We start from the raw sequence: 13751 nt of genomic DNA, 5'->3' as shown, positions 1-13751 counted from the left end.
TTCATTTACCTGTATGAGCAGTTCCAACATAGCCAACAATTCTAATCCCAAGACTCTGTCCATCTTTTTTAATGAGTTCAACATCATAAGTTTCAAAAAGAGAATTGTCCTAAAAGGAAAAAATAATTTTAATTATATATAATGTTTAGTAATTATGTGTACACAGTCCAGCTGTACATGGTGTGTCAAGTATTTCCTGAGCACTTGTGGTAGGCAGAATTTTAAGATGGTGTCCATGACTTTTTTGACCCCTGGTGCTACTGCTGTGTTTATGTTACATCACATGGCAAAAGGGAGATTATCCAGAAGAGACTAATCTAATCAGAGGCCCTACAAAAGCAGAGTTTTTCTCCTGCTGGTGGCAGAAAGGAAGTGAAAGACGAAGTACGAGGACTGGACTGTGGTTTGAAGATGGAAAGGATCAGGTGGAAGGAACAGAGGGGGCCTTGAGGACTGGAAGAGGTCATTAGCAGGAGAAGAAGAGAGACCTCAATCCTACAGCATCAAGGAACTGTATTCTGCCAACAAACTGAATAAGCCAGGAAATGTTAAGAGCATAACCAGACCTTGATTTTAGCCCTGTAAGAGTCTAAAGAGAAAGCCCAGCCAAGCTGACCCTAACTTCTGACCTATAGAACTATGAACTAACACAGCATATTGTTTTAAGCCACTTAATTTGCAGTAATTTGTTACACAAGAGTAGAAAACTAATACAGCCACTTAGGAAAAAAAAATCTCAGGATAAACTTGTGTCTGAAAGAACTAATTGTACAGAAAAATTTAGAAACAAATAATAAAACAAATTATTGTAATAATTATAGTGAGAAAAAAACACTGACCTAATACTTATTTTCATTACTCGTCCCCTAACTTAAAATATTTCTGTAAAAGAGTCAGGTGTCTAAAAACATAACACCTATCAATTCAAAACATTAACATTAGCAATTATTGATTGCATCAAATTCTCATTTATCACTTAGCTAAAGTGGACCCTCACTACTTAGTAGAAGGCTCCACACAACTAGACTAACGTATGGAAAAATAAAATGATGGTAACCACAGTTTGGAGAAGGAAACAAGAACAATTCTAATATCCCAGACTTTTCATATGGTATAAGTAGGGACAGGCAAACAGCTTTCCACTCAGATGAAGAATGATGGGTCTTCCACCCCTTCCCATCATGACCACTTCTCTTTTCTTTCCCCTTCCTCCTGGCCCCTCTTTTAAAAAATTATTTCTTTTTTTTGCCTTATAATCTCTTAATTCAGAGCCTGTGAGATAGCTGGAAAGAATGTAGAATGGACCAGAAAGATCTGAATTCAAATCCCAGCTTTGCAACTGACTCTGTGACCTTTAACAAGGCATTTGGACTTCAGTTTTCTCATCTATTCTATCATACCTAGCTTGCAGAATTCCCAGGAGGATTTCAGATGACCTGGACAATTCCAGGTGCTTGATTTACAATAATAATGATTACTGTATAATTATAATGATTGTTCTATTAATCATAATAAGTATTATTATTATTATTATTATTATTATCATCTATTCCCTTTGGCTTGTCTATTCCTATCAGTGATAACATTTATACATTAGCCCATATTTCCAGTTTCCCTCTGCCATCTGGATGTCTCCTCACCAATCTAATGAAATAGAAATGGAAAAGTGTTATTATTCTCCAATTTACAGATAAACAGTGAGGCTCAGGGAGGTTGGATGACTTAACCATGAGAAACAAAAAAAAAAGAAACTCATACTTGTCTAATGTGTCCAAATTGGATTCTCCTCTGCACAGTAGTGAGCACTGAGATACTATTCACACCAATGTGGCATTTCAAGTTGAAGGCATTTCTAATCTTGCAGTGTATCATACCCAGTATTTAAAATTCAAGAATAATTTGTATACTCACAGAACTAGAGCTCCTGTTGTCTACAGCAGGCAGGGCAACAGGGAAGGCTATAGGGGTGGGAGGAGTTACAGAAATTTCACCAACTGGGTCTCTTGCAATGAGCATCCTGACTGAATTCCCACAGTTCCTCAGCACTTGTGCAACTTGCTCACTGGTCATTCCCTGCACATTTGTGCCACCAATCTGCAAGATATGATCCCCTGTGTGGAGTCTTCCATCCTTTAATTGAAGGAACAAAAAAATTACTTGAGAAACCAATTGATCTAACCTCATTAATTAATAATAATTCATTATTCTTTCAATTCTGGAAAAACGGCTGACAAAGACATCACCTATAAATGCTGGTTCAAATATATTGTAATGAAGAGCTAAATTTGCGACAGAGTAAAACAAAAAGAGATGGCAGTTTTGGAGGGGAAGGGGGTGTTGAGAGGGAGAAGAGTAACCAAAATTCTAAAATGGGCATTTGCTTGAAGGTATGACTTCATGCATAATAATAGCCAAGAGCCAGGGTATTAATGGCCATGTATGCAAGGAAGAGGCCCAGGGCCTCAGAAGGAAAGGAGACCAAATCAGAAGCCTCCAGCATAAAGCTAGGAACTCTAAAGCCAACTAGATCAGTGGCACATTTAAGGAACAGCAAGATGTCAGTGTGCCTGGAAGAGAATAAGTAAAGAGGAAAGTGGTCAAAGAGTTGGGAGCATAAACAGAGGGTCAACAGTGTACAGCATTTGCTCTGAGCAAGCAGGACAGGAAGTCACTGGAGGGTCTGGAACAGAGAAATGACATCACCTGACTTATTTTTAACAAAATCACTCAAGCTTCTGCACTAAACATAGACTATAGGAGAGGAAACAATTGAAGCAGAGATACCAGTTACAAAGTTAAAGCAATAATCTAGAAAGAGATAATAGCTTGGAGTAAGTGAGCAGTTGGGGTATTAAGAAGTGAGATTCTAGATATATTATTAATGAACTGTCAACAGGCCACGCTGATAGCTTCTAAATGGGGTGTGAGGGGAAAAAAAGTTTTCAGAACTCCAACTTTTTAGCCTAAGCAACTGGAAAGACAGAGTTGTTATGAAATGGGATAAAGAAAACTACAGAAGAATGGATGGGTAGAAGCAGAAACCAGGAGTTTGATTTTACAGATGTTCAGGCTAAGATGCCCTGTTAGACACGTAAATAAAAATATCTGATGTGGAGCTGGATATACAAATCTGGAGTTCAGGAGGACAGCCAGACTACATATTTAAATGTGGACATCATTAGCAAATAGGAGGCATTTAAAGTCATAGTTCTGGATAAGTTTAGAGAAACGATTTGTAATGTTCTATTTTGTCAGCTGGTGATATGCACATAGGTGATTATTACTATCATTATTTTTGTTATTTATGTGTATTTCTTAAACTGGGTGATATGTACATTAGTGATTATTGATTACTTAAAGTGACACAGACAATATATTTTATGTGTATATTTACTTCATACACAGAAAAGTTTAAAACAGTTTATCAAAAAGCACATCAGTTCAAAATGTTTATCATTTCCATTCTATCTTCATTTGTGAAATTTTTGAAACAGCTAATCCATCTGCATTTTCACTAAGCTTGTTTCATTAAAAATTTTGAATTCTCTTTATTTATCTTTAGTGCAATGTACTGAAGACACCAAAATATAAACAGCTGGTTATGAAAAATTACATCTGCAGGGCACTTTATAAGTTGAAAATCACTTTTCATATATCACCTCATTCAGAGGATAACTTTAAAATGAGAAAACTGAAATTCAAAAAGCTTGACTGACTTGACCAATGTCACAAAGCTAATAAATGGCAGGACCAAAGGTCAACCCAAGCTGTTCCACTGAAGATCTGTTCTCACTTAGTCATTTGTCTTATACTGGTATCTCCAGGATAAAGCTAGCAGAGATGAATTTACTGTTGTCTTATTCTCCAAGAAATTTCCAATAACTGTTAAAAAGTTTAAATAAAAGGAAGATGAAAAATAGGTATTTTGCTACTGAAAGGACAGCCTGAGAACAGAGCAGTGACCAGGGGCTTGTGCAGTTCTAAGCTTCATATTCCTGCCTCCAGGGGGCGCCATCTATAAATTGTAGATGGAGGTCAGAAGAAAACAGTGAAAAGAGGTCTTCAGCCTATAAAGTCTATTCCCCACCCTTCCTTTTCTCCAATTTCGCAGAAACCTGAATGAAGGAAGGTGTTAGATCAAAATAATTAGTAGAAAGCTGGTGCTTTTCTGTGAACTCTGCAGAAGACACTAGAAGCAACTGATAGTGGAGAGGAGCAGGGAAACAAATGCAACTCAATTCGGAAATATTTGGAAAGGCTTAGAGAAAAGAAATAGATACCAGGAAAGGTTATTATGGAAAAAGAAAGAAAGAATTGCTGGATTTCTATTTAAGCACTGATAATTTGGTATTCTATTTTTATCAATGCAACAAACATGAACTAAAGGAACTACTTAAACGTAAGTCAATAATTATGATGAAAAGTAAGAAGAAAGTTGCCTGTGTGAATCAAACCATCCTTCAACAGAATTATGGCCTGATGGAAGAATAAAGACTATGTCAAATAAGTGTTTTCAAACTTGGCTTAGACAAAGAAGGGCATTTCACCATAAGTACGTATTTAGTCACTTGCTAGGCACTACTTTTTTTCCTATTTTACCTCAACTCAATTTAAAATGATACAGACAATTTGCATCTCTCACTGAAAGTCAAACATTTCTTCTTCCAGAAAAACAGGTGTTCTGAGGAATTCATAAATGCAAAAACAATCATTAGTCAGATTGATAGAAAAGACACAAAAATGACAGCTACCTTTTATAAGTCCAGCTGCCCCAAATATTGCATTTTACTGATATTTTCTGATTGATATTCTCCTTCCATAACCTGTCTAGTGTGCAAGGAAACTAAAAGGCATAGTTTTTTTTTCTCTTTTACAGAAATCATGTATCAGCGATAGCCAATACATAGCTATGCCAAGATTCAAACACATAGCATGTTAATCAAATGTCCAAATATAAAAGCTTATTAAGCCATAGATTATCTCAAAAGAGAAAACAAATATAGGTAGGCAAAGACAGTATGGAAGGCAGAAAAATTAAAACAGTTGATAATAGGGTAACACACTATTACAGTAAAAGTACTGAAGGTATCATTTATATGTTTTTTTTAAAAGAGAAAAAGTAACTTAATCCAAGTTAGTAGTTATTGGCTAAAACATATATATATATATTAATTATATATATAATACATATATACACACACACACACATATATATATATAAAACTTTGCATTTTAATTTCTCTGATAGGCTATGGTTGGCAATAATTTGTATTCAAAAATTATTTGAAAACCTAAAGAAATTCAGGACTGAGCTACAAAAGAAAGAAATCAAATTTGTTTCTAAAAATGGCACCAAGTACTTTCACAACTCATAAAATGAAATTACTACTACTTTTGATTCCAGGCCAGTTCCATCTTTGGTCTTTTATCAAAAGGCAACATGTCATTGACAGAAAATAGTGACTTTATAAGATAAACACTCTTTCCCTCAAGGAATTAAAGGAAGGTACTAAATCTGAGTACATCTATTCTATCCTACTCTAATTCCCAGAGCCCTCTTTTTAAGGATAAAGAAAATATGTTTATAGACTTACTCAAAGCCAAATTGCTTGGGAATAGCCAACTGCTCCATGGCTTCAAGCTGGGCCTTGCTTTTTCTAGATTGAAAACGCCTGATAGTTCATACCAACACTCCAATCCTTGCTTGGCTCCATTCCTTCTTAGTATTAAAGGTTACTGGATAGTTAATATAACTCATAATATAACTGCCTGATACCAAAGAGTCAATAATTCATGACAACTTTGAAGTAGGCTGTGTTGTAATAGTCAACTTCTAGAACAATGGGGGTAACTCAGTGAACCCAATTCCCCTAGAATTCCTCCAGCCCATAAAAGAGATTTCTGCAAAACAAAGAAGTTTTATACTGTCCATTATCAATTTAAAAAAACAAAAACAGAAACCAAAAAACTTCTAACTGCTGAAAATTTTTGGAATTTTTGCCATAGCTGAAGAGAATTTTCAAAAGATGTTATGTTTCAGGTACTGTGAATTTGGGAGAGTATGAGGATTATAAGCAGATGGGTTTTTACCTCTCCTTAACATGATAACATATAATTTCCCTATCCATGGAATTGGCCTTGATTATATTTACTGATTGGTCATTAAAACAAGACCTCAACAAATGTATCTAAAAAACTCATATAAATCACTATTTTTCTATTTCATTTACTTTATAACACTAGAGAGACTAGACAGTGAAGGAAAAGTAAGGGCTTTGGAGTCTGACACATCTAAGTTCAAATTCTGGCTCTACTCAGTCAAAGTGTATGGTCAAAGGTCAGTTATTTATCCCACCTAAATCTCAGATCCCTCTTATGCAAAATGGGAATAAATTTCTCTTTTACATATAAGCATTAAACTTAACACTATATGTAAAATCTTTACCCTAGTGCCCTGATTACAGCAAGTCCATCAAATGCATCCATTTCTGACACCTCTTTAGACTGCAGTGATCTCAGTTTAAGTGTTCTTTGCCACACCTCAACTCTACCCCGTCTTCCAACCACACATACGACTTATCTATAAGCACAAAAGAAATATAAGGGCTAGTTCATGAAACTCTTTTAAATAAGAAATACTAACTTTTAATTTACTATTATACAATACTAACTTACTATTATACAATTAAGGAAAGTAGTATTAATTAACCCCTTTAGCAGAATGTAGGTATTACTTATGATTAATCTTGATTACACCTGAACTCATGAACTAAGAACCCTATTTCATTAACATGAACATTGCCACAGTCAAGAGTGAGCATTAATATTGAAAACATAGGTATATTTTCAATAAAAGAAATATTCCCTTTAACTTTTAAAAGCTACAGTCAGATTAGATGAGGAGCAACTTACAGATGTAGCAACAATACACAGAGTCAGTTGAAGACATTTATCTGCCATTAGCTGAGATGAGCGACAGAGGGGGGACTGCCCTGTGCCCATGTTTAGGTCACACCACATTCTCCAATGAAAGAGCCAACAGCTCTGTTGCTCCTAGACCTCGCTATTCCCTGATGATAGGCTTGGCCAACCCTGGACAGGTACACATCAGGAAAAGGAAAACATCAGAATCACCTTTGGATGAATAGATTTCAGCTATAAAAGACAGGCTTCAGAGTTAACAGATGTGGACAATATCCTGACTTTGCCATTTCCTAGTTGTGTAGCCTTGGGTGATTTCTTAACAATCTGCATATCCATAATTTGGGAATAAAAAGTATGGCTGTTTTAAGGATTACATGAGAATACTGTATATTAGGCAGATAACAATGTCTGGCATAAACACTTGCTTCTCCATTATGAGTCTGACTGGCACACCCTGTCACCTCCTTGATGACCATTTCCTTTAGGAAATGGTGAAAATCAGACCTGGGCTTTTCCCAACGGTGCCTCAAAGGGATTAATCTGGGAAACCATGCATATCATATTCTCCTTGTGAAAATTCGTAATGCACATTAGGAAATGAAAAGCTCAGAAAAGTCTCAGAGTAAAGAAACCTATGTGATTTTGTTTAACTTGTTGTTTTCTAAGTTTATTTGGCCCTTAGTTTTCCACAATACTTATTCCACTTCGCATCTTGAAAAATGTTACTCCAGCCAACAAGCTTAAAAAATTGCTAAGGTGTGGGGGATGGGGGATAGCAAAACACTCCACAAAATCTCATCCTTTCCCAGGTCACAAAAATTTTTAAGAAGCCCCTAAGAATATTTGTTTTGTGCCACAGATGTATTTTTTTGTTGAGAGGGCATCTCTCATATTTATTGATCAAATGGTTGTTAACAACAATAAAATTCAGTAGAGGGGGTCAATGCTCAATGCACAATCATTAATCCATCTCAGGCCTAACTCTCGTCAGTCTCCAATCTTCTGAAGCATAACGAGCAAGTTCTTACATGGTGAACGAATTCTTACATAGTGAATAAATTCTTACATGGTGAACAGTACAAGGGCATTCATCACAGAAACTTTCGGTTTTGATCACGCATTATGAACTATAAACAATCAGGTCAAATATGAATATTCGTTAGATTTTTATAATTGATTTATATGTGGATCCCACATTTCTCCCTTTATTATTATTATTATTTTTATTTTTAATAAAATGCTGAAGTGGTAGGTAGATGCAAGATAAAGGTAGAAAACATAGTTTAGTGTTGTAGGAGAGCAATTGTAGATGATCAGGTGTGTGCCTGTAGACTATGTGTTAATCCAAGCTAGACAAGGGCAATAAAACATCCATGGATGCAGAAGATTTCTCTCAAAGCAGGGGGAATGAAATTCTGAGCCTCACCTCTGTTGATCCTCAATTTCTCACCTGATGGCCCCCCTGCGACTGTGCCTGTCTTAGGTTGTTCCTCCCTTGAGGAATCTTACCTGTCTCTGGCTAACCAGTCATCTTCCGGGGCCATACAGGGAAATGTAAAGTTGGTAAGTGAGAGAGAAGCCATATTGTTTGAAAAGGTTAGCTTTTTACTTCTTTGCAGATTTATGCCCTGTGGCTTCTATCCCCAGCACTTGTCTCGAGGTATCTTTACCACCTGGAGGAATTATGATACTCGGTAACTTCGATATGAGACACGAATTCTATTTAAGGGTTGTAATTAGGAAGGAAGAAGAAAAGCTATAGAGGTAGCATATAGAAGAAAACATGGGAGGATTGATTATTTCTTTGACATATCTTCTTGTAGAGTACCTTAAGAATGTATAGGTTTTAAACTACTAATTTGTACACACATATTTACATAATAGGAATACAGTGACATAAACAAAGCAAATCTATAATTACCTTCCATCTCCAGTGAAGCCAAGAAAACCATTTAGGCACCCTAGGCATTTGTGAAAATTTGTCTATGATATGATGGATATTGTCCAACTATACTTGAACAGTCTGAGAGAAATCAGACAAATTAAAGCAGCCCATTTCTGAGATCTGTTCACCTCCCATATGTTCTTTTAACCGTAGATAGTCTATAGTCATAAGATTTTGGAGTGCTACAACTTGCACCCCTCCCAACTCCTGGTTGAGGTCCAACAGTCAAATTCGTTGTCTCACTGTATGCACATGCCAGCCTAGACATCTCCTTCCTCATTCCAATGGCAAGTCCAGGAAACGGTGGGGTGGACGCAGCCACAATCGCAGCATCGCCCGGATCCCTGTGGAGGCTTTTTGATGATCATCCCCTGGCACGAGTCCTCCAGAGAGTGCTGATGCCGGAAGCTCCTCCTCCTATCATGTCTTAGTTCATTTTCTGGGTATTCAAGCTAGGCCTTGATCTTCTGCATAGAAATAAACAGACCCTTTGCCCACACTTTGACATGCCCTCTATACCACTGTGCAGAACTCATTGGAGGTCAGCACACAGGAACTGCTTTTTTTTTTTTTTTTATTAAGAGAAAGGAATATTATCAGAAAAGAGTACCTCCATAGCTGATCATCTGACACCCTTTAAGTGATCAACATTAAGGATATTTAAAGCATGCGTTGATCTTTGATTTACCAATAGTTTTATCCTATCAAGGAGTAATCCCCCTTTTCTTTCTTTCTTTCATTTTTTTTTATTAATCTTTAATCTACACTTACATGAAGAGTACTATGTTTACTATGCTCTCCCCTATATCAGGTCCCCCCTAACAACCACATTATGGTTACTGTCCATCAGCTTAGCAAAATGTTGTAGAATCCCTATTTGTCCTCTCTGTGTTGTGCACCCCACCCTCCCCTTTCTGCCTCCCCCCCATGCATGCTAATCTTAATACCCCCCTTCTTCTTCCACACCCTTATCCCTCCCTGCCCACCCATCCTCACCAGTTCCTTTCCTTTTGGTACCTGTTAGTCCATTTTTGGGTTCTGTAATTCCGCTGCTGTTTTGTTCCTTCAGTTTTTCCTTTGTTCTTATACTCCTCAGATGAGTGAAATCATTTGGTATTTCTCTTTCTCCGCTTGGCTTATTTCACTGAGCATAATACTCTCCAGCTCCATCCATGTTGCTGCAAATGGTTGGATTTTTCCACTTCTTATGGCTGAGTAGTATTCCATTGTGTATATGTACCACATCTTCTTTATCCATTCATCTACCGATGGACATTTAGGTTGCTTCCAATTCTTGGCTATTGTAAATAGTGCTGCGATAAACATAGGGGTGCATCTGTCTTTCTCAAACTTGATTGCTGCGTTCTTAGGGTAAATTCCTAGGAGTGGAATTCCTGGGTCAAATGGCAGGTCTGTTTTGAGAATTTTGATGAACCTCCAAACTGCTTTCCACAACGGTTGAACTAATTTACATTCCCACCAGCAGTGTAGGAGGGTTCCCCTTTCTCCACAGCCTCGCCAACATTTTTTGTTGTTTGTCTCTTGGATGGCAGCTATCCTTACTGGTGTGAGGTGATACCTCATTGTAGTTTTAATTTGCATTTCTCTGATAATTAGCGATGTGGAGCATCTTTTCATGTGTCTGTTGGCCATCTGTATTTCTTTTTTAGAGAACTGTCTGTTCAGTTCCTCTGCCCATTTTTTAATTGGGTTATTTTTTGTTTGTTTGTTGAGGCATGTGAGCTCTTTATATATTCTGGACATCAAGCCTTTATCGGATCTGTCATTTTCAAATATATTCTCCCATACTGTAGGGTTCCTTTTTGTTCTATTGATGGTGTCTTTTGCTGTACAGAAGCTTTTCAGCTTAATGTAGTCCCACTTGCTCATTTTTGCTGTTGTTTTCCTTGCCCGGGGACATGTGTTCAAGAAGAGGTCACTCATGTTTATGTCTAAGAGGTTTTTGCCTATGTTTTTTTCCAAGAGTTTAATGGTTTCATGACTTACATTCAGGTCTTTGATCCATTTTGAGTTTACATTTGTATATGGGGTTAGACAATGGTCCAGTTTCATTCTCCTATATGTAGCTGTCCAGTTTGGCCCACACCATCTGTTGAAGAGACTGTCATTTTGCCATTGTATGTCCTTGGCTCCTTTATCAAATATTAATTGACCATATTTGTTTGAGTTAATGTCTGGAGTCTCTAATCTGTTCCACTGGTCTCTGGCTCTGTTCTTGTGCCAGTACCAAATTGTCTTGATATACTGTTGAATTCTGTTTGCTAATATTTTATTGAGTATTTTTGCATCTACATTCATCAGGGATATTGGTCTGTAATTTTCTTTTTTGGTGGAGTCTTTGCCTGGTTTTGGTATTAGGGTGATGTTGGCTTCATAGAATGAGTTTGGGAGTATTCCCTCTTCTTCTATTTTGTGGAACACTTTAAGGAGAATGGGTATTATGTCTTCTCTGTGTGTCTGATAAAATTCCGAGGTAAATCCGTCCGGCCCTGGGGTTTTGTTCTTGGGTAGTTTTTATTATTATCGTTTCAATTTCTTTGCTCCTAATTGGTTTGTTGAACTTCTGTGTTTCTTCCTTGGTCAGTCTTGGGAGGTTGTATTTTTCTAGGAAGTTGTCCATTTCTTCTAGGTTTTCCAGCTTGTTGGCATATAGGTTTTCATAGTAGTCTTTAATAATTCTTTGTATTTCTGTGGAGTCTGTCGTGATTTTTCCATTCTCATTTCTGATTATGTTGATTTGTGTTGATTCTCTTTTTCTCTTAATAAGTTTGGCTAGAGGCTTATCTATTTTGTTTATTTTCTCAAAGAACCAGCTCTTGGTTTCATTGATTTTTGCTATTGTTTCATTCTTCTCAATTTTGTTTATTTCTTCTCTGATCTTTATTATGTCCCTCCTTCTGCTGACTTTAGGCCTCATTTGTTCTTCTTTTTCCAGTTTCGATAATTGTGATGTTACACTATTCATTTGGGATTGTTCTTCCTTCTTCAAGTGTGCCTGGATTGCTATATACTTTCCTCTTAAGACTGCTTTCGCTGCGTCCCACAAAAGTTGGGGCTTAGTGTTGTTGTTGTCATTTGTTTCTATATATTCCTTGATCTCTATTTTGATTTGTTCATTGATCCATTGATTATTTAGTAGCATGTTGTTAAGCCTCCATGTGTTTGTGAGCCTTTTTGTTTTCTTTGTAGAATTTATTTCTAGTTTTATACCTTTGTGGTCTGAAAAATTGGTTGGTAGAATTTTAATATTTTGGAATTTACTGAGGCTCTTTTTGTGAGCTAGTATGTGGTCTATTCTGGAGAATGTTCCATGTGCACTTGAGAAGAATGTATATCCTGTTGCTTTTGGATGTAGAGTTCTATAGATGTCTATTAGGTCCATCTGTTCTAGTGTGTTGTTCAGTGCCTGTGTGTCCTTACTTATTTTCTGCCCGGTGGATCTATCCTTTGGGGTGAGTGGTGTGTTGAAGTGTCCTACAATGAATGCATGCAGTGTATTTCCGTCTTTAGTTCTGTTAGTATTTGCTTCACATATGCTGGTGCTCCTGTATTGGGTGCATATATATTTAGAATGGTTATATCCTCTTGTTGGACTGAGCCCTTTATCATTATGTAGTGTCCTTCTTTATCTCTTGTTACTTTCTTTGTTTTGAAGTCTATTTTGTCTGATATTAGTACTGCAACCCCTGCTTTCTTCTCACTGTTATTTGCCTGAAATATGTTTTTCCATCCCTTGGCTTTTAGTCTATGCTTGTCTTTGGGTTTAAGGTGAGTTTCTTGTAAGCAGCATATAGATGGGTCTTGCTTTTTTACCCATTCTATTACTCTGTGTCTTTTGATTGGTGCATTAAGTCCATTTATATTTAGGGTGACTATTGAGAGATATGTACTTATTGCCATTGCAGGCTTTAGATTCGTGGTTACCAAAGGTTCAAGGTTAGCTTCTTTAGTATCTTACTGCCTAACTTAGCTCGCTTATTGAGCTGTTATATACACTGTCTGGAGATTCTTTTCTTCTCTCCCTTCTTATTCCTCCTCCTCCATTCTTCATATGTTGTGTGTTTTGTTCTGTGTTCTTTTTAGGAGTGCTCCCATCTAGAGCAGTCCCTGTAGGATGCCCTGTAGAGGTGGTTTGTGGGAAGCAAAATCCCTCAGCTTTTGCTTGTCTGGGAATTGTTTAATCCTGCCATCTTATTTAAATGATAGTCGTGCTGGATACAGTATCCTTGGTTCAAGGCCCTCTGTTTCATTGCATTAAGTATATCATGCCATTCTCTTCTGGCCTGTAGGGTTTCTGTCGAGAAGTCTGATGTTAGCCTGATGGGTTTTCCTTTATAGGTGACCTTTTTCTCTCTAGCTGCCTTTAAAACTCTTTCCTTGTCCTTGATCCTTGCCATTTTAATTACTATGTGTCTTGGTGTTGTCCTCCTTGGATCCTTTCTGTTGGTGGTTCTGTATAATTCCATGGTCTGTTCAATTATTTCCTCCTCCAGTTTGGGGAAGTTTTCAGCAATTATTTCTTCAAAGAGACTTTCTATCCCTTTTCCTCTTTCTTCTTCTGGTACCCCTATAATACGAATATTATTCCTTTTTATTTGGTCACATAGTTCTCTTAGTGTTGTTTCATTCCTGGAGATCCTTTTATCTCTATGTCAGCTTCTATACGTTCCTGTTCTCTGGCTTCTATTCCTTCAATGGCCTCTTGCATCTTATCCATTCTGCTTATAAATCCTTCCAGGGATTGTTTCACTTCTGTGATCTCCTTCCTGACATCTGTGATCTTCCTCCGGACTTCATCCCATTGCTCTTGCATTTTTCTCTGCATCTCATCCCATTGCTCTTGCATTTTTCTCTGCATCTC

At 37.1% G+C, this 13751-nt stretch overlaps 1 protein-coding gene across 8 annotated transcripts in view; it reads right to left on the bottom strand.

Moving 5' to 3' along the window:
• The window catches only part of PATJ (PATJ crumbs cell polarity complex component), a 395870-nt gene that overhangs the window by 357580 nt on the left and 24539 nt on the right, over window positions 1–13751 (bottom strand). For all 8 annotated transcript variants that reach the window (XM_073234040.1, XM_073234044.1, XM_073234045.1 and 5 more), the window contains 2 exons: window positions 1912–2130; window positions 10–109 (listed from right to left, as the gene is read on the bottom strand). In XM_073234040.1, the coding sequence (XP_073090141.1) occupies window positions 10–109; window positions 1912–2130 (319 nt within the window). The remainder of the gene's footprint in view (window positions 1–9; window positions 110–1911; window positions 2131–13751) is intronic.

Source organism: Manis javanica, chromosome 4, assembly GCF_040802235.1.
Source record: "Manis javanica isolate MJ-LG chromosome 4, MJ_LKY, whole genome shotgun sequence".
Lineage (NCBI taxonomy): Eukaryota > Metazoa > Chordata > Mammalia > Pholidota > Manidae > Manis > Manis javanica.
Note: the sequence above shows the minus strand (reverse complement) of the source record. Positions and strands in the feature narration are given on the sequence as shown.